Source organism: Diachasma alloeum, unplaced genomic scaffold, assembly GCF_001412515.2.
Source record: "Diachasma alloeum isolate Michigan unplaced genomic scaffold, Dall2.0 Dall_scaffold_00202, whole genome shotgun sequence".
NCBI lineage: Eukaryota > Metazoa > Arthropoda > Insecta > Hymenoptera > Braconidae > Diachasma > Diachasma alloeum.
This window is the reverse complement of record NW_021680367.1, coordinates 888,208-910,301: the sequence shown is the minus strand read 5'-3', so window position 1 is coordinate 910,301 and position 22,094 is coordinate 888,208. Positions and strand designations below refer to the sequence as shown.

General features: G+C 35.2%; 1 protein-coding gene across 1 annotated transcript in view; it reads right to left on the bottom strand.

Moving 5' to 3' along the window:
* LOC107035925 (histone-lysine N-methyltransferase PRDM16) overlaps window positions 1-22,094 on the bottom strand; it is a 66,788-nt gene that overhangs the window by 7,170 nt on the left and 37,524 nt on the right. Inside the window, exons 5-6 of the mRNA XM_015253574.1 lie at window positions 19,878-20,001; window positions 2,839-2,938 (exon numbers count right to left, since the gene is read on the bottom strand). Coding sequence (XP_015109060.1) covers window positions 2,839-2,938; window positions 19,878-20,001 — 224 coding nt within the window. The remainder of the gene's footprint in view (window positions 1-2,838; window positions 2,939-19,877; window positions 20,002-22,094) is intronic.

Here is a 22,094-nt window from a genome sequence, read left to right as displayed (position 1 = left end):
CCCCCGCTCCCCCGCCGCCCGGTGTACACTTTCTTTGGAGGCACCAAACGTGTCGTGTGAAAGCCATTCCACGTGTGGTGAGATAGTGCCTCTGTTGTGACGCTGTTTTGCGCCAGATGAGCTGAGAGCACGCGACGCTTGATGATATACAGGGACGTTAATGGCAAGGGGGTGGCACTCCCTCTCGCCCCTGCGCCCCGGAGGTGGTGTGCGGACCTCGTTTGCGTGGAATTTCGCACGCGCGGGGCATTCTGATTCGACAACAGGTGATTTTCAGGGATTTTTTGGTGGAAATTGATGACGGATGGGTGAGGGTGACTCCGGGGGAACAGTAAATGGCGCAAGTCGATTTTGATTACGGGTTTTTAATGAATATCTCGAAATCCGAGGGAGATGGAAAAATTCTTGTTGGGAACTTTTTTGGAGGGCGAGTTGAGGGCTACAAAAAAGGTTATGATGAAAATTTGGCTATCTTGGTTGGATTCGGTGGTATTTGCCGCTTCGCTACTGCAGTGAGAGGGGAAATTAGTTGTGCGGGATAATTATGCTCCCCTGAAGAGGTCTTTTGTCGTGTTGAATTAATTTACTTGTGGTGAAAAAAGAAAGTTTCCACCAAAACATGGTAATTTTTGTAGTGGTAATTGCTCTCGTGAGACATTTATGTCTTTCGGGTAAATACGTTCGTTCTACAGAGAATTATATGAGGCTCCGGTTTAATCAAGTCAATGTTATTGAGTAGTGTATATCTTTGTTCAATAAACACTTATAATTTCCATGGAACAAATGATAATTTCAACAGGAAACTACAATTTTCTTGCCGATAACTGTGTTATTGGCAAAACTAAATAATTTCGAGGGGACAATTTTTTTTGGGGAAAAAAATATTCTTTCCTCGTCAATGTATTCTTTCTGTGGTATAAACCTGTGGAGTTCTCTCAGATCAAATGATTGTCGTACAATAGATTATATTTTTTCCTGCCAACAGTTGGAATTCTTCTAGGGATATTTCTGATGATCACGACAAAAATTTAATTGTTGGGAAAGATATTAAATTTCCTTGTGTCAAGTTGATTAATTTCCCGCAAGTAAATCGGTTTCAATTCATCAGATATTTTCACATCGAACATATTTAAAATTTGGAAAATTTATTTTGGCTAAACCTCCGAGAAATGGGACGAAATGGTCGCCACACCGGGTTTTTCAGCTGAATTTTCCCTGGCAATACAACGGGATAGCTTTCGCTTCTGTCTCGTTCCACTGTATCCGAACGAAAAACCCCAAAAACTCCCGGTCCCCCCTTTTTTTCTATTCACCAACAAAGTGATCAATCAAACTCGACTGCTGACTTGTTGATGAGTCAATCGACTCCATTAGCGTCCACTCGGAGCCTCCATAGATGGAAAAAAACGATGGAATCGCTCGCGTGATCGCTTCTTCATCGCGTATGAATGACACCCATTCAGATTTCTGATAAGTTAATGGTGGGTTGACTCCACTGAATTATTTCACTTCGATAATGCAACTGGATTTGTCGGCGATAATCAGATTGCTATGGGGGTCACGGGAATTCATTGTCAACTGTGAGATATTTATGGGGAAATTTCAGGTGTATTTTCTGGGAATTATTTTTGCTAAGCGGGAGTTGTACTGGAATTTCAAAGAATTTCAGAATTTTAAATCTACAATTTTCAATGAAAAAAACGATTCAAACTGTCAATTTTTGTTCAATTATTCTATGGAAATTAATAGAAATCAGGAAAATTCAGACAAATAAATTCTTGAATTTCAAATTAACAATATCCAAATGCATTTTTTATTGATGGATTTTCAATCAGCAAGAAACAATTTATATTTTTGAAAACAAAAATTGACCCGTCGAAATTACTCACTTTCAAGTTTTCCCTTCAAATTATCATTTGTTCCATGGAAATTAAGAGGGTTGACTGGACAACGATATTCACTACTTGAAATCTTCACTCGATAAAACCGCAGTCTTTTCTAATCCTCTATAGAGTTAATTGGCAGAGTCTTCCAAAATTCATCGTACATATCGTGAGGGTAGTTTAGTGGAGTCATTTGGAGGTAAGTCTAATACGATTTTTGTCTCCGGCGCTTTGTTCAGGAGTTACTCGTTAACAAAGCAAAAATCCACCGCAAATCACCCTCTTTTTGAAAATTAATATCTCCTCTCTCACTTGGGCTGGAGGAATGAAAATGATGGCAACCGATTGGGCATTTAATGCACAATGATCTGAAAAAAATTGTTCTTCTGTCATCATGCCCGGGTGAGGCAACTCGCAATAAATTTCACCGCGGCGTAAGAGCCATTTGGTGGCTACACGCAATGTGACCCTAAAAATCAGAGTCAACGTAAAAAATTCATATCTCCACTCTCATTCAATATCGAGGGATGAAATTGATTGGAATCAATTAGACATTCAATGCCATCATCCTTCTGCCTTAAATGGGAAAGAGGATATGATTTCTCTATCGGGGAATAGCGTTTGATTGGCTGTCGTTTTTTTGCTTGAAAACTCATAAACAAATCCTCAGAGATAAATAATTCATCGGAGTTTTCGTCTCCAAATGACACCCTGCATAAATGTTTTTTAAGATCAATTCCTACTTCGAAAATTATCATATTTTGGTGTAAACTTCCTTTATTGTCTACAAGTAAATTGATTCAACACGAGAAAAAATCTCTTCCGGGAAAAATATTTCGCAGAACCAATTTCTTCGCCCAAAGTGAGTGAATTGAAATTTGTAAGTGGATTTTTCGTCTAAAAAATTCCATCGCTCGAGAAGGAAAATTAGGGATTTTTCATAGTAAGTACTTACACGTCAATCTCTTGAAAGGGTTTGTCGCAGACTGGACAACGAATTTCCCCCTCCTTGTCCTCCTCCCTCTCTTCGTCAGCCGTACCACTGTGTTGTGATTCTGCAACAATAATAACAACAACAAAAAAATTAATCAACCGTGCTTCATCATTTTTTTTCCAGCAGCTGAAGTGAAATTAATGTTCTAATTGATATTTCTTCGCGCAAAAATTGAAGTTTAAAATTACTTCCTCGAAAATCCCCATTCAGCGTAGTACTCTATTCTCCTGGATTGAAGTCTCCATAAATAAATTGAAAATGCACCGAGAAAATAGCGTGACGAAACCAACACGTGAAGTCATGTCGGAATGTAAATAATTGAGTGCGAAAATGGGAGAAAATGCTATTGAAGATGGACTCGATGATAATTCAACATCAATAATTATTTAGTCATAATGAAAAAAAAACAAAAACGTCAAAATTGAAAGACTGAAAATAAATGGAACAAAAGAAAAATTTTAACAATAACTGGAGCGAGAGAAAAAATTTGCTCTACCGAAAAAAACTATATGTTCCACGTGAGAATATTTGATGGAGCGGAACAGATTTACTTGAGGGAAATTAACCAACTTGACGGAAAGAGATTTAATATCTTCCCCAAAAATTAAATTTTTGTCGTGATCATCAGAAATATCCCTAGAAGAATTCCAACTGTTGGCAGGAAAAAATATAATCTATTGTACGACAATCATTTGATCTGAGAGAACTCCACAGGTTTATACCACAGAAAGAATACATTGACGAGGAAAGAATATTTTTTTTCCAAAAAAAAATTGTCCCCTCGAAATTATTTAGTTTTGCCACACGGAGAGAAATATTCAAGAAAAATTACGGAACATTTCACGTAATCCGCAAGCGAGAATCGTTTTCAGTGAATTTCTATAGGAATATAAGAGAATAAATCTGAAACGTTCAGTAAATTTTCGGGTCTGTCACCGAAAAAATACGAAAAAGTCATTTTGTCATAATTTTTTTGGAAGTTGTAAAATCTAACAGAAACTTCAAGACTTATTATGCCTCAGCGGTGTCCGCACTTTTTCCTTTGGAAAAAATCTTTTGGAAAAAATCTTTTTTTTGGAAATAATTTTCCGGTATTAATTTTTTTGGGAAAAAATAACTTGTGTTAAGGGAAATAATTTTGAGCTCACGAAATTCCCAAAGATACGTATATATTTGGGTATTAGCCACAGCACAATATAAACACTACACGAAACAGTGTCATAAGTGGGGGAAATTAATCCCCAGTCGATTGTCGCTATCCCTTCCAACGTCAATTTTACTATCGCACCATTCAATACATTTCCAGCTAGAATCTAAAGCCAAAATATGCCCATTAAGTCTAAAATTTCCCTGAACTTCTGTCAAAATTATTTTCTGTACATTTTTTATGTAAAAAATGGATGCTATTTTTTGTTCTGACATTTTTTCCACGGAAGTAAAAAAAAAGGAATTAAATTCCGGAAAAAAAAATTTCCCAAGTAATTTTTTCCGAAACAAAAAATTCCCAAGTAATTTTTTCCGGGAAAAAAAATTTCCCAAGTAATTTTTTCCGGAAAAAAATAATTCCGGGAATTTTTTTCCGGAAATTTTTTTCCTTAGGGAATAAGTGCGGGAACCAAACGTAATTTTTACGTCTTTTTTCTGGTAATTTTTATTGAATATTTCTCTCCCCGCAATAATACAGTTATCGGCAGGGAAATTGTAGTTTCCTCTTGAAATTATCATTTGTTCCATGGAAATTATAAGTATTCATTGGACAAAGATATACACTACTCAATAACATTGACTTGATAAAACCGGAGCCTCATATAATTCTCTGTAGAATAAATGTATTTACAAAAATGGCAAAACGGACTACTGACAGAAAATTGATACTTTAAAAATTGTTTTGATAGAAAAAATGAAAAAAAAAATTCAAAATCATCTGTGGTTTGAGGTGATTAGCAAATCTGATCGAATTGCGGTTTAGCGACACTTGCTGTCCATAAAACTCCTGTGACGGTTATGATCCTGAAATTCACTTTTAATTCAACACATTCAGTGCTCCTGATTTGAAGGAACGAACAAGCGGGGGACCTAGCCTATTCGACTGAAGAGATATCATTGTTTCTTTATGCGTTAGTCTTTTTATCTTTCATCTCTACCAATTTCATTCAGTAAGCTTTCGAATGGACCCGTTGCAATTCTATTTTTAAAAAATAATGAGAAGATGAAAATTCAGTTTTGTGGTGAATAAAAAATTTCAGTTTCTGTAAGACGCAAATTCTCTGATTTTCTCAATTTTTCAAGTAAAACAAGAGGAAACTTCGTGCTAAACTTCAGATTAATATGTCAATTTTTTCCAACGTTAGAGTGCAAAGACGGATTTTTAGCGAAAAATCAAAAAATTTGAATTTCTCGGGAACTTTGCATGAATCACTTGCATGAATTGTGCTTATTCCAATTGGTTGGAATAGGAGACATTGAGATAAATATTTTGAAAAAAAAAAATTGAAATCGGTTGAGTAGCTTTTGAGATATTCAAGAAAATAGATTTGAATACAAAGTCAAATATCTGCTAAACTATCCATCCGATTTAGTCTATATTCAATACCAAATATTTTAGTGCCAAGGGGAAACTTTGTACCAAATTTCAAGTTAATATGTCAATTTTTAGGAAAACTAGAGTGTTAACAAAAATTTTCAGCGAAAAACCGAAAAATAGAAATATCTCGAAAACTTTGTACGAACGGGTATACATATTTTGATAGATTGCTATAGAAGACATCAAGACGAGTATTTTGAAAAAAAAAATTGAAATCGGTTAGATATTTGTCGGGATATTTGCAAAAAACGATTTAAAAACAAATGATAATTTCTCAAAAATGGCTAAACCGATTCAGCTGAACTTTAGCTACAGACTTAGTCCTCATTAATACCTATAATCTCACGAAGTTTCAAATTTTTTGGAATTATTTTAGCCCTTTATTCGTTTAATTTTCTAAAAGTTGACCATGAAGTGGACCAAGTCGACCACGCGCACATACATACATGGTCCTCAAACTTCGTATCTTTACGTTTCAAACCATTCTACATAATTTCCCGGCAAAATTAGACAATCGAAAATCGAACGATTTGAAGCTTCCATTCGGAAGCAAAAAAGTCAAAATTCAACAAATTATAAAAAATCAAATAAAAGAACAAAAGAAAATTCATTTCCTTTATATGGTTGGCATCATCACCAATTTTTTTATCCAATGTCTGAATACGTTTGTTTTTACTACGAATTTTACAACGGAAAATTCATTTCTGATGAAATTACTATAAATACAAAATTTTAGATGGAATTTCTCCAAAATTGACAATCTGGCATTAACGATAATAATTAATTTGGGACTGCGAAATAACACCGAGTCTTATAATAATAAAAAAAAAAAGAATAACCAATTTTCTGTCAGTGGTCCGTTTTGCCCTCCCGGTCCGTTTTGCCCTGCCCTCCCCTAATAAAAATTTTGTTGGTCACACACAAAAATTCATCACCTTATTAACGAAAAACTATTAATTGAATACTAACAATTCTTCAATTCCCTTGAATTTGGGTTAATTTGCACTCGATTCTTCGAAACTAGGACTACACCAGGAGAATGCTCATCGACCGCAATCCAGCACACAACTAACATCGGAGACAGTGGGGTAAAATGATGCACCAGTAACCGGTGGATCAGAGACAGTCCTCTATGACATGAAATGCAGTAAAAGCCTCTATCCCTGCCCCCCCTTCCACCCCCGGCCCCGCGCCCCTCTCCGCAGGGGGGATGTTTTACCGTAACAGAGTGGCCATTGGTAAAAGCACGGGGTGCGCCAGCCAATCGCAATGTAGACCGGTTTTCGCCTCCGAATATGTCACGACAGCAGGTAAAATCAGAGAGAGATGTACAAGGTGTTGGGGTGTACAAGTGGGAGGGGGGAGGGGGGGGGTTGTAGCGGGGTAGATATTATTTATTGTTCCAGATAAAATGCCGTGAATGCGGGTGATGTAGGCTCGGGTGTTAATTGTATTGGAGCGTTACCGCAATGAGAGTTTGGAAATGCTTTGGATCAATTGTATTAGACTTTTCATCGTCGAATAACTCCCCCAAGCTACTAATGAATTTTTTGTCTCCGACGCTTTGTTTATGAGTTATCAAGGAAAAAAACGACAGCCAATCAAACGCTATTCCCCGATAGAGAAATCATATCCTCTTTCCCGTTTAAGGCGGAGGGATGATGGCATTGAATGTCTAATTGATTCCAATGAATTTCATCCCTCGATATTGAATGAGAGTGGAGATATGAATTTTTTACGTTGACTCTGATTTTTAGGGTCACATTGCGTGTAGCAACCAAATGGCTCTTACGCCGCGGTGAAATTTATTGAGAGTTGCCTCACCCGGGCATGATGACAGAAGAACAATTTTTCTTCAGATCATTGTGCATCAAATGCCCAATCGATTGCCATCATTTTCATTCCTCCAGCCCGAGTGAGAGAAGAGATATTATTTTTCAAAAAGAGGATGATCTGCGGTGGATTTTTGCTTTGTTGACGAATAATTCCTTAACACAGCGCCGGAGACAAAAATGGTATTAGATCTTTCATTTCCAAATAACTTCCCCAAACTACAATATGTATTTCAGTTGACAGCCAGGGAAATTTGAGATGAAAAAAATCAATGCGGTGAGCCATTTTGCCCCAATAGTTTCAAAATTCCAGTCAAAATAAAAAATCAAAAATTTAAAAAATGAATTTTCTTCTCACGGTTGCCATATTGAGTTTACAATAGAGCTAATCTTCATTAGCATAGTAACGACTTCATTAAAAGATAAAAAATAAATAAATAAGGATTACTCCGTGGGAAAATGATATCCAGACAAATGTCCAGACAAATGTTGTTTAAAACTTGAAAAAAGAAACAGTTTTAATGGGTGAAAAATGTGTTGAAAAATGTGAGGGGGTGGTTTAGCCTTGTCCGGCAACCTCTTAACGGTTATTTAAATCTCCCAGTACACTTGTCCAAGCCATATGGCTGGAGGAGCGTCGATGTTTGCCCCCCAACGAACCTTCATGGGAACTGGCCACGGTACACCGACGTAACCGCCCCGGAGGCTCTTTTCTACCCCCTGCAGACGACCATTTTCATCGCTCGCGCTACACCCTCCGCATCTAATTCGAGAGTTGTTATTTTTTATTCTAGAACAATGAGAGATTCGTGCGGTTGACCTCGTCTATTTCCACTGTTTTGAGGAGAACAATTGGACTATGATGCCGCTGATCCTTGTTAACGCCCATGAAAAATACGAAGAGACAGATATTCCTTTTCTGGGAATTAACGGCAGGCGAGAATCCTAACGGGAATAATTTCAGGGAAATTATAGTTATGGAGGGAAGGATGAATCGATTGCTGTTCAATCAGTGAGTTGATGAATAATGTTGAATTGACATTGAATTATTCGAGGGAGATTTAAGGGAAATAGACTTTTTTGCAGATGGATCAATTTTTTACAAAAAATTTCCGTGACATTTTTACTTTACAATCATGTCATTTCCTTCTTTCGTAGGGAAAGAATTTTTCATCAGTTGAATTGAGGAATTATTGTTAATTATTTTTATTTGATCCTCAGCTCTCGCCAAACACTCTCCAAGGACTCTATCAAATCTGTCAATCGATCCAGGGAGGAAATTACACAAATGGATTGAGCATGGATACTCAATTAGTATCAGGACCTGATTTTAGTAGGATTGTCCCCTTCATGCCTGGGATCAAAGTATTGCTGCAGAGTGCTCTCCAACTTGGTGATTACATAACGTAAAACCGAATCAACGAATTTCTAGCGTTTTTTCGTATTCAAAGCCTTATCAGAGGGGAGAAGTGATGGAAATGGTGAATTAGCTGCTGAATCAATGGGTTAATGAATAGTGATTCAATTGACATTGAATCCTGAATTATTTGGTTGTCCATTAATTGTTGGTGATCGATTAATTTTTATACTTTAATATAGAGGAGTCAGCAAAACCTAGTTTGTATTCATCTTGCACGTCCCATTAGTATTTTAACAATTTTTCTTTGTGGTTTAATTAATCAATAATCTGTTGAGGAATTAAATATTTTATATCGATCCAGTACGCTGCCACCTGTAATTAATCGAATATTAGTTAGTAAATTAACTAAATACACTGTGCCATTACTGATAATTATTGAATTTATATTTTTAGAAAATTTAGTTTCATTCGAAATGGTTCAGAACGTGAAGAAATTTATTTCCAGTTATTGATTCGAGTTTTTAATCATTAAAAATTTAAGGAAATCTGTGTACGTGATACGTCAAAGTACTTTTATAAAATCCGTTTGAATAAATTCGATGAGAAATGGAGAGGAAATTTGATTGAATGATTGTGTTGACTGAATTTTTTAGAGAACAAGGAGGAATTTTGAGGTAAAAAGGTCTCCTGATATATTTTGATAAAATGAATCATTGCCAATATAATCAATTTCTCAATGAGTGAAATGAATGACTCAAGTGGAATTAAAACTCTTCAATTGTCGATTTTGTTATCATTTTGATGATGAGTAGTTTCAAGAGAAATAGTCAAGGAATCTTTTGTTCAGAGAATTAGCTTTATCACAAAAAAGTGATACATCTGAAAGAAAGCTGTTGTTTCTCGTTTGATTGAGGAGAGGATTTTAGGTAATTATGAATCAACAACAATAATCCAATGAAATAATTATGTAATAACCACCTATAGTGTAATGTTTTAATATGAATAATGAAGAAGTACAGATGCCTTTATACAGTATGTATAGATAGACCAAGCCATAATATAATTCTCTTAACTATCTCACCACTTGCATTTTTCACTATTTTTCATTATTTTTAATTTATTAAGTATTCTTAAACAATCCGCTAAGAATTAATATAATCCTACAGAGAAAGATAGATATGTTTAATCGTGTATTCACTATTTTGAGAGATTTATGCTCCATTTGTTTCGTATTCATAAGGCATTTATTACATTTAATGAAATAGAGGTTTCCTGCATAAAACCAATTTCATGGCAATTTTTGTTGATTAGATCTCTTTAATTATCTTCATTCCCTTCGTGTAAAACAGATGAATGCGTTAGACAGTAACGAATACTATTCGTCTTTGCAAATTAATGAATTTTTATTCATTATCAATTCTGCAGTGAAGGGAGAAAACAAGCGCTTTTCAAATATTATTATTGCTAATGTTTTTTTTGCTATAAAAATCAAAACTCGTATAATTATTTTTTATTATCTGTCTCACAAATAGAATCAGTAGTTCAAAACACTCGGGGAATCCCCGGGTATTTTCCCTCCAATTAATCCTAAATTTCGACTAGAAACGCCTTCATCTCCCTCGTACAGAAAATGAAAAATCTAATCCTCAACTTTCTCAGAAATAAAAATGTCTCCCTCGTAAACTAGATCTCAAACTGCTCTACATGTCTGTCGTTGCGACCATAATCTTTAATAATCAAATTCATTCCCTTTATTCCTCACCAAATTCTAATGAGACTGAACATGTGAATGGCAATTGAATAGAATCACTCGATCTGACGAGTGACTTCAAGCTGTCGCAGATATTATGGTAATTCAAGGAGTCAAATGAGAGGTACCTTTCTAGTACCGAGTCACGTTGCGGAAAGTCAACAGGTGGGATTCCAAAGCCAAACGACACCCCCTGCCAAGTCAGTTGGCCGTTGCATGGGAAAAAGTAACGGAAATCAATGTTCCCTGCAACCCTAGCTCTATCCACACGTAGTCTGTTGTATTTTTTTCATCGTTATTAGACGATAAAATAAATTGTACGTTGCGAGAGAACATCATCATTATGATTTTCTGAGAGTCAATAAAATCGTGGAGGAAAAACGGGTCGTTGTATTGGAATTTTTTGAATTTTTAGGTTTTTCCGGAAATTTTTGTTTCCAAACCCTGGTCATACGTCTATTTCCACACGATAAATATCGAGATCTATCTTTTCCGAATGGAGATTTTTTAAAGGGAATTTCTAGTATTTTTCATTTGATAATTTTTGTCAGATAAACAAGTGGGAAATTGCTCTTGTATTGCATATATTACAGTCATTTTGCTAATAAATTAGCAATATGCTTCCGAATGTTTATTTTGCATATCATTTCCTTCGATCATGTATAATTCATTGTTCATTTAATTTTATGAAATTGAATAAGATTTCTTTTCAACTAATTTTGTCAGATTTTCAACTCAGTTGAATGCTATCATCATCATTATTCTTATTATCCCTTTCTTCTGTACAACCGATTGTCTTTTTTACGGTTCTATCTCTCGCCTTAGCCTTTCGATAAAATGTTAATAGAAAAATTTTATTTATACATACTTGAATGAATTTGCAACATCACATTTGAAGAAACCATCGGAAAGCTCACTTTCAGGGAAATTCATGAAAAATTCGAAATTTTTAACAATCATCATAAAAATCAAATCAACCAATATAGCTATCGTAATCATCTTTTAACTTGGACTTAATGGCATTAAAACAAACATTTTAAGCTATGATTGAATTCATTTGAAGCATGATATTCAAAGATATCCTCGGAATTGTGATTTTCAAAAAATACAAAATTTTTGCAAATTTTCAAATAACTCAAAATAACAATTATTGCTATCGCCTTCATCTTCGAACACGGTCAAAAGGTCATCCAAACAAATGTTTTAAGCCATCATTCAATCAATTCGGAACATTTTTTCAGTTATCGGGGGACAACCGATTTTCGAAAAAATTCGAAAATAAAAAAAAAATTGATAAATTCAATTTTAATTAATGGCGATCGATAGGGCTCAATAATACCTACATTTAAAATAAAAAAAGATTCAATTCCATGTATTCATTAGCGAACAATTGAAGAAAAATTGTGTTACATACGTCTAAAAATTGCCTTTTCGGACATTTTGGATCATACTGGGACGATATGACACAAAAAATCCAAAACTTTAATTTGAATTATTGTAAAGCTTCCACTGGGAAGTAAAAAAATGATAAAATTTGCCGATTACAAAATCATTCAATATTATTGTTGCGCAATAGTTCTCAAAATATAAAAACTGAAGATTAAAGTTTTCAAAATTTTGGTTTCTTTATATTTTGAAAATTCCACAGAAATTGTTTCATAAAGTTATTTTTTTTTAATTCCACAATTTTTATTAAAAGAAACAAAGTGATAAAATTAATGAATTCAAAAATAATTCAATACTAATAATACTTTTAATAATTCCTTGAATAAATAAAAAACACTTGTCAAAGGCCTATGTTTTTGCAATAGTTCTCAAAATATAAAAATTACACGGGGAGAAATATTCAGTAAAAAAATTACGGAACTCACAATTCACTCATCGATTACGTAATCGACGCAGAAAATTTAAGTGACGGTATCGTAATTTTTCACAGGAGATTCAGATATAAATTACAGAACGCTCCCGAAAAATTCCGTGACAGTTCCGTAAAATTTCCTATAACCACATTTCGCTCCGTAATTACGGAAAAGATACGTAATTTTTATTGAGTATTTCTCTCCGTGTAGAAATTCAAGTTTTTATGTGGCGGTTAGGTGTATAGAGACGCATTAATAACTCGTGGTTGTGGAATATAAAGGCGTTGTATTTATCGCAGAGATGTGTTTACATCGAATATATAAATCGGACTGAATTCAACTGAGATGACTGACGGACGGACTGACTCGTCGTCGGGGAGCGTGTGAGTTTAAATACCTTCTGTTACGGAAGTTACGCTAAATATCAAAACGCCACCTATGAATGGCGGATGTTGGGCTGCACACAGACAGTATTCAACCCAATTTGTGCTTGTGTCAGCGTGTATATGGGAAGCCTAAAATCGTCCATCTTGGTGAAAACGAGCGCCGCCACCGGTAATAAGCGGTCCCAATAGAATATTCGAGACGCGTTAACTAAATTTCGAAATAATAATTCGTTTGTGACTCGCGCCGCATTTTCAAATTTTGTTTTCTCTGTATTCTAAAAACTCCCGAAGCGAAGCGGGTCGTCATATTGTGCTATCAACCCCGAAATAGCCTATCTACCGAAAGGAGGCCGGAACCCCAAAGATGACAATTTAAATTTTATAAAAAAAATATTGACCGATAAATCAAAATATTCGACACGCCCCCACTTTTGAGGCCTATCCCAGGGACGATCAGACTCGTGTCGTATTTTTTCTCCTCAAATGTCCGCATCATTAGCCCGCTAGGATGATTCAGATAGGGTTGTGAATGCATGAGACCCACAGATCAACCCCCTCCCCCCACCCTGTGAAATGGTGTCGCGTGCCCTTTTGTGTCGCGCAACCCCTTTCCCTCTCCTTCTATTTTCTCCACCTCTTTTTTTTTCATTTCATCTGTGCATGAGCCTGGTTTACGCGCGTGTTAATCGACAATGCAGAGTCATAAATTATCGAGAACCCTAATAGAGACATCTAGTGCACGAGGGACAGAGATTTCGAGAGAAGAAAAAATATAAACGGGGCTAGGGAAAAAAATTATTTCTCTGCGGAAAATTGGGACGATAAGTCATGGCAAATGACCCTGCCAGTTGCACCCCGTTACTTTCTCAGGTCGTGGTTCGCCAAATGTTATTTTTATGGATTTCAGGATTTTTAATGGGTTAGTGCATTAAGGTATATCACATGACAATCGGACCCAAAAGTTAGTCCTATGGATTTCGGGAAAATATGTGAAATAATTTAATTTATTGCATTCTCATAAGTTATTGAGTTTTTCTACTCTCATGTGTTGATGTTGGCAACAATAACTGTTTGAATCTAATAAGGAATTATGTGTTGATTAATTTTTTGAATGACTCGCTGTGCTCGCCAATCCCCGTATGGCCCACATATCTCCATGATCCTTAATCTGACTCTTGTGATTCTTAATCTAACCCTCGTGACCCTTATTAAAACCCTCTTAACCCTTATTCTGACCCTGTGAACCTTAATCAAACCCTCGCGACCCTTATTCTGATCCTCACGACACTTAATCTGACCCTTGTGAATATTAATCCAATCCTCGTGACCCTTGGCCCTCATGATGCATATTCTGACCTTCGTAATCCTTATTCTGACCATCGCGGCCTTTATTCAGACCCTTGGGGCCCTTATTCTGACCCTGTGAACCTTAATCAAACCCTCGCGACCCTTATTCTGATCCTTATGACACTTAATCTGACCCTTGTGAACATTAATCCAATCCTCGTCACCTTTATTTTGGCCCTCATGATGGATATTCTGACCGTCGTAATCCTTATTCTGACCATCGTGGCCCTTATTCAGATCCTCGGGGCCCTTATGCTGACTCTCATGACCCTTATTCTGACCCGTGTGATCCTTATTCAGGCCCTCTTGATACTTATTCAGGCCCTTGTGACTCTTATTCTAACACTCGTGATCCTTATTCTGACCCTCGCGACCCTTATTCTGATCCTCATGACCCTTAATCAGACCCTTGTGAACATTAATCCAATCCTTGTGACCCTTATTCTGGCCCTCATGATACTTATTCTGACCCTCGTGATCCTTATTATGACCCTCGCGGCCCTTATGCAGACCTGCGAGGCCCTTATTCTGACTCTCGTGACCCTTATTCTGATCCTTGTGATCCTTAATCTAACCCTTTCGACCCTTATTCTGACCCTCATGGTTCTTGATCTGAACCTCGTGGTCCTTAATCTAACCCTCGTGACCCTTATTCAGGCCCTCTTGATGCTTATTCAGGCCCTCGTGATTCTTATTCTGACCGTCGCGACCCTTATTCTGACCCTCATGAAGTCGATTTGGATTTTTTAAATATAAAGAGAAATAAAGAAACCTTTAACGAAATTTCCATTTTTTAGAGTTGAATATCGCAGAAACTATGTAACACACAATTTTATAAAAAATTCAGTGTTCGGAATTTATCAATCTATCACGAATTAGTTTTTCAAGAACATCGTAAGAACCGTTTTCTCATAAGATGGAAAAATCGAGTTCGGGAGACCCATAATAAAAATTTTCAAATTTGGATTTGCAATATATAAAGATTCTACAATATATTTCGAGAAGTATTATATCGGAAGGAACCACATGACCAGTGTTTGAAGACAGAAATTTTTAGAGTAATGCGAAGAGATAATTTGAAAAATTTTTACATTTATTAATTATTCTAAAATTTGGATTCTGTCCTTTCCTCCAAATTCAAATTCCTTCATTGCGAATAAAAATGAATAAAAGTGCTGATGATTTCTAAATGATAAAAAAAATATTCATGATGGTTTGAGCATGGCATCTGAGGTTTATTTGTCATCTGAATCCCCCATTGTATGTTTTCCACCCCACGTAGGCGTGTTAAACTGATTCTGCCGTGTGTACAAGCCTCACCGACAAAAAAATGATCCTGCTGGAGTTGAGCAGATGCTGGGGGGGAGGCGAGCGACAAAAGGTAGATGTCGTTTGTTTGACATCATTATTCTCATCCCAACAGTGGTAGTCATAAAACATATTTTTATGATTATTTGCAAGCGGACAAAACCTTTAAAACTCATTAGCCTCTCAGACAGTGAAAATATCAATTGTAGGAGGAGAATTATATGTCGTCATTGATCAATTGTGTTTGATTTCTCGTAAAATTTCTTGTATAAATCAAATGAAAGAATAATGCTATCTACATTGTTTCGTAACTTCGATAAAATGGTATTAGAACAAGTTATTTCATGCATAATTAACTGAATGAAGGGTTGACATCCGTTCTAAAAAAACACAGGGGCAATATCTCGAACGAATGGAGAAAGTAAGGCCGTTTCCATGAGTACAATCGTCTTGCGTCGAATTTTCATGAAGCCCGCTTAACAAACAAAAGCGAATTGAATACCATTCTATGGAACATGAATAAACGAATCATTGTCCAAATCATTCAGGTCAGAGGAAAATAGAACAATTCAACTTTCTTAATATTGCGTTTAGTAAGGTTTTCTTCGAACAAAGTTGATTAGAATTAATAGCTAGAATTATGAGATTATCTCACATTTTTGACGTTAAGGATAGGAGAATCTGAATGCAATATAGTGAAAATGATGATCGATTTTTTCACTTTGAACAAATAATATTAATATCCAAATACAAAATTTCTGATATGAATAAAAAGACGCTGTCACTCAATATTCCAAATGAAGTTTTAATTTTTAATTTAGGGCTGAAAACACGAGATGGCAATATTCTAAGCACGGAATTATACTGATGAGATGAACAACAGATTAATTGAATTACCGTGTGAACTAACTAAAAATTGAGAACAGTGTGGCCCCGCACTTTTACCAGAGTATCAACAAACATTGAATTCCAGAAATTCACACTCTAAAGTGTGTTCTAGGAGGAATTTAATTGTAATTATGACTAAAATGTTATTCAGTGAGCATAGGAATTAGAACATGAACAAATCATTTGTTGTAATATGAAAATTGAATAGCTGATAAATTGAGACATATGATTCTCATCGGTCGTATTGCTTTTTGCAATGAGAATGATGATAAACAATAAATTGAAAAAAGGAATATCGAATCTAACGGGAAAAAGAGCATAATAAAAGGGCAAAAATCGAAATAAATCATAAAATCTTCTCATTAAAAATTTAACTGAAATTACCAATGACCTGACTCCCACAATTTCCAACAACCCCTCTCCCCCTCCTCCGCTAATAAACACCTCCTGGAGCTCTTAATTAATTTCCCAGAATTAACATAGCCCACTAAGCCTCGACGTAATTGCTCCGGCGAGTTTCACTACTGCTCATGTCCCATAAAAGTGCTCCTTAACCTTTTAGACCTCGCCCATATCTCAGTGCCCCCTGGAATTCACCCCCTCGACATGAGAAAGATGCCAAGACAATGAAGCCCGGGGGTTAAAAAAAATCGAAGTAAAAAATTTCAACCGTTTGATTTCTGAAGCTTTCACTTATCCGTTAACCCCCATTTGTTTTCCCTTTTATTCACTTGCATGGGACGAACAGTAGTCCATAATTACACGTAAACATTTAACCGGAACCCAGTCGAGGTCATTTCCGGCCCAGGTTGGCTCGTGACTTTCCATCCCCTAAATAATTCCGAACGATTTCCGGACATCGCAGTCTGAATTGAGTTAAATTTTCTTTATTTTTCCTTTTGTAAAAAAAATTATAAACAAAATAAATTATAATTATAATTTATTTTGTGTAAATTTGTAAAAAAAAATAATTACAATTACCTTAAAAAATATAAATGTGAATGTAATTATTATTATAATTACATTTTTATTGTTTATATTTTTTAAACAATAAAAATGATGAATTAATAGTAAATGTTAATTTATTATAGTTGATCAATTAATTAATCATAATAAATAAAAATAATAATTAATTATAAATGCAAATTTAATAATCATTATTATAAATATGAAATTATTGTTAATAATCAATATATGATTGTTTATGATAATAAATTCATTCATTGTTAATGTGAATAGTAATTAAAAAATGATTATTAATGATTAATATCGAATTTTAGATAATTATATACTCATTAATTATTCATAATTGTTAATTTTTGTTTTGTTTAATTTGTAATTAATTATTCAGGCGATTAATAATGAATGGACATAATTTCGAGTTATCGACGCAGTAATTGCCACTGAAATTGCGCGAATGAAGCCGGTTGGTTGGGGCTGTGCCTCCCCCGAACTGTCTTCTCAATCTGAAGATATTCTTTCTCTTTTAAGTTGGGGTAGTATACAGTCACGAGGCGTGCGATTCAACTTGGACAATAATCCGAGTTTTAATTACTCGCGACATCTGGCTGTCGCATTTCATCCCACCCCATTCACCGGTAGTCGTAAGAGAGTTACAACTATGATAACTGTCATCGAGTTGGGGTTTATAAACCATCCGACAAATTCAAATGTCTTAGTTGAAAAAGAAAGAACTCGGGATTTTTTTTCAAAGACAAAAGCCTGGATAAAAGAGATTTCAGAGAATTTTCAAATTTTTTATTCGATAATTTATGTCAAATTAAAAAAACTACTACTTATTTATTTATTTATTCACATTTTATTATTATTGTGGATAATTATCTCCTTACCTATTGAATCCCATTATTGGCTTCGGCTGTTGGATTTGCATTTATATAAATAAATAAAATAAATAAAATTTTTGATAAAAAAAGTTAAATTAATGAAACATGGATAATAGAAATTGTCCGAATTCAACACAAAAGTTTCCAAAAACAAAGAAAGTATTGATCACCTCCGATAATTAATCTCATTTACTCCAGTGTAGTATTTTTTAATAATTTTTTCGAAATAAATAAAATCATGAAATTGGGAGGTTTTTGACGAATTGAAGTCCAAATGATCTATTTCAATAATTTGTTCATAAAAATGTATGAACTATCCTTGTTAATGTTCAATTGATTATGAACTTTATTCTTTTCGAATATTCACGGCACGACGTCATATCTCGAAAGCTCGTCACACTCCTAGCCGAGGCTATCATTTCATTCGTCTATTCTCACGTCCGAGAGGCGCGGCGTGAGACTAGTCAAAGTAACTTTCTTTTGAAATTATAAAATTGAAGAATTTCTTACGTATTGACCTTCATTTACCATCTATCTCGATAAATTCTTTATAAAAAAACTGTATAAAAATGAAAACAAGTTGGAAATTGCTCTTGTATTTTATAGTGTATAGTTATTTTTGCTAATAAATTAACAAAATGCTTCCGAATGGTTATTTTGCACATCATTTCCTCCTATCATGTGTAATTCATTGTTTATTTCATTTTATTAAATTGAATAAGATTTCAACTAATTTTGGCAGATTTTCAACTCAGTTGAATGTTATTATCATCATTATTCTTATTATCCCTTTCTTCTATACAACCGATTGTCTTTTTTACGGTTCTATCTCTCCCCTCAGCCCTTCGATAATATGTTAATAGAACAATTTTATTTATACATACTTGAATGAATTTGAAACATCACATTTGGAAAAACCATCAGAAAGGTCACTTTCAGGGAAATTCATGAAAAATTCGAAATTTTCAACAATCATCATAAAAATCAAATCAACCAATATAGCTATCGGAATCATCTTTCAACTTCGACTTAATGGCATTAAAACAAACATTTTAAGCTATGATTGAATTCATTTGAAGCATGATATTCAAAGATATCCCCGGAATTCTGATTTTCAAAAAATACAAAATTTTTGCAAATTTTCAAATAAATCGAAATAACGATTATTGCTATCGCCTTCATCTTCGGACTCGGTCAAATGGACAGCCAAATTTTTTAAGCCATCATTCAATCAATTCAGAACATTTGTTTTAGTTATCGTGGGACAACGGATTTTCGAAAAAATTCGAAAATTAAAAAACTAATCGATGAATTAAATTTTGATTAATGGCGATTGATAGGGCTCAACAATGCCCACATTTAAGCTTCCATTCAGCAGCAAAAATTATCATATTAAATCCCTGTTGAAAATACAATTTTTTTCATCTTCGATTTTTTCACCCCCAAAAATGATTCACCCCCGCCCCCGGGGGTTAAAATTCCCCATTAGCCGAGCTAATCAGTCCACCGGGATCAAAGGGAATTGGCTCGTGCCCCTCACAATGCGGAGATAATCAGTACGTGTTGAGCAACTAGCACCACCCACTCAACGTAACGTCCAGGTGAATCACGACCAGAGTCACCTAAGCATAACGACCCCTGCATGGGTCAGTCTCACATCAGGCCTTCACGAATCTCGATTAACCCTCACCTGCCCTCTGGATAATCGTATGCACACGAGTACCAGCGACTTTGATGCGTATCGGAAGGACCGAGTGTCACACTCGACTCCATATCCGGTTTGAACCGTCGCACGTGCGGTAATTTCAATTTATCAATTTGATTTTATTAAATTTCACTCACCGGTCTCGCGATCGCTCCTGTCCTCAGTCGTGTTCTCTCGCATGTCCTGGAGTTGGAGGGGCTCTCTTGGACCCATCAGGAGCTCCTCGCCAGTGGAGATGTCTCTTACGGCTTCGTAGACAATCTGAAAATACAAATGAAGAAGAATTTTGATGAGATGCGTGGTAATTTCGGAGTGATTCGTTTTTTAAATTTATTTTTTAAAAATACTCATTCGGATTATAATATGTTTTTAAAATGAAAATATTCGGGTGCGTGAATTAGGAACTGGTGCGGGTTCAACTTGGCTAGGGTGACGGCGTGTTCCCGCGCGCCTCGAGGACGTGAGAATAGACTGAGGAGGCTTTCGAGATATTTGCGATATATTCGATATTTTTATGATACTGGAATCGATACATTAAAAAAAAAACGTAGGAAAGTGTTACCGTGGATTCAGACATGATCTAACATGAATTATCGAATAAAAAATGAAAAGAAAAAATCATGAAATATTCCTATTTAGAATCGATATATCTCGATAATTACCGCCTTGAAATGTGCGTTTGATGAGGGTTTGAAAACGGTAACTTTCCGGATTATTTACAAAAGACACGAACCTCAATACAACCCGTTTTGCCCCGCGATTTTTGAAAATACCCTAGAAACACTAAGTCTGAAGTACCAATAAATAAGTTGATAAACTGGAAACATTCGTAAAAATCCCAAATTGAGCCAAAAATTGCTGAACGCAAGTTTTCCAAACAACACTAAATACACGGAGAGAAATATTCAGTAAAAATTACGGAACTCACAATTCACTCACCGATTACGCAATCGACTCAGAAAATTTAAAGTAGCTCTACCCTTACGGTAAATTCAAAGATTATTGAAAACTGCAAAAAAATTGCAGAAAACTCGATTAGATTCGGAATTCAAATTTGTTCTCAATTTAATTATCGTTTTGTTTTTTCAAAGAAGAAATGTTTAAAAATCAGAATTTAACCCAGTGTCTTATGTGAAAATTTCCATTGTAATCAAAGATTAAAATCTGAATTTTTTTTCATTAGATGTGAAAAAATCATGAATTTTTTTGACACTTCATAAAAAATAATTCACCATTTTGCAAAAAAGTTTTATTATTTATTTATAAGCGGGAAATGTTTGAAAAAATATCAATATTTTGCGAAATTTAATTTAGACAATACTAAGTGGGTATGAATTTCTTCAAATGTTTTCCACGCAATTTAGTTGAAAAATTAAAAAACTGAAACTATCCAAAAGTACAACATAACCCGGCCGAAGGGTAGAGCAACTTTAAGCCACGGTATCGTAATTTTCCCAGGAGATTCCGATAAAAATTACGGAACGCTCCGGAAAAATTGCGTGACAGTTTCCAAAAATTTCCTACAACCACATTTCGCTCCGCAATTACGGAAAAGATGCCTGATTTTTGTTGATTATTTTTTCAACCCAAATATCGGGCAATATAATTGGCCCATTCGACATCACGTGGTACAAGCTACAGGGTTTTCAACTGATAATTTTTTGATAATTTTCTCTGATAGTTGCTATATAAAAAACAAAACATCATGCAGTTGAATTAACCCCTCGTCAAACTGACAGATTGAATTAAATTGTGTCGTTGTATTAATTATCCTATTTTCGTTTCTCAATTGTGAGTTTCGTTTCATGGTCCAATTATATTGCCCGACCTTTGGATTGGAAAAATAATCCCCCGAATACCACACGAGCTTCAAAATTAATCGGGCATTTTCTTCAAGGTTCCCTGCATACAAACGACGTCGTCAAGTTTTTCAGGAAAAATCACTCGTGCTTCGCACTCGTGATTTTTTAACCTGAAAAACTTGACTCCTTCGTTTGTTCGCGNGAGCTTCAAAATTAATCGGGCATTTTCTTCAAGGTTCCCTGCATACAAACGACGTCGTCAAGTTTTTCAGGAAAAATCACTCGTGCTTCGCACTCGTGATTTTTTAACCTGAAAAACTTGACTCCTTCGTTTGTTCGCGACGAACCTGTCGGAAAATACCCGATAATTTTGAAGCTCTTGTGGTATTACAATTGAATATTTCTCTCTGTGCACCTATATAAATCACCATAATCCTCCCCAATCAAACATCCCAAAACACAAACTCCATTAGACAATAAAAAATAAAACCCAATGAACCCCCGATCGGTGTTGAAATACTTGAACTCAATCAGTGCCCCCGGGTGTCCATC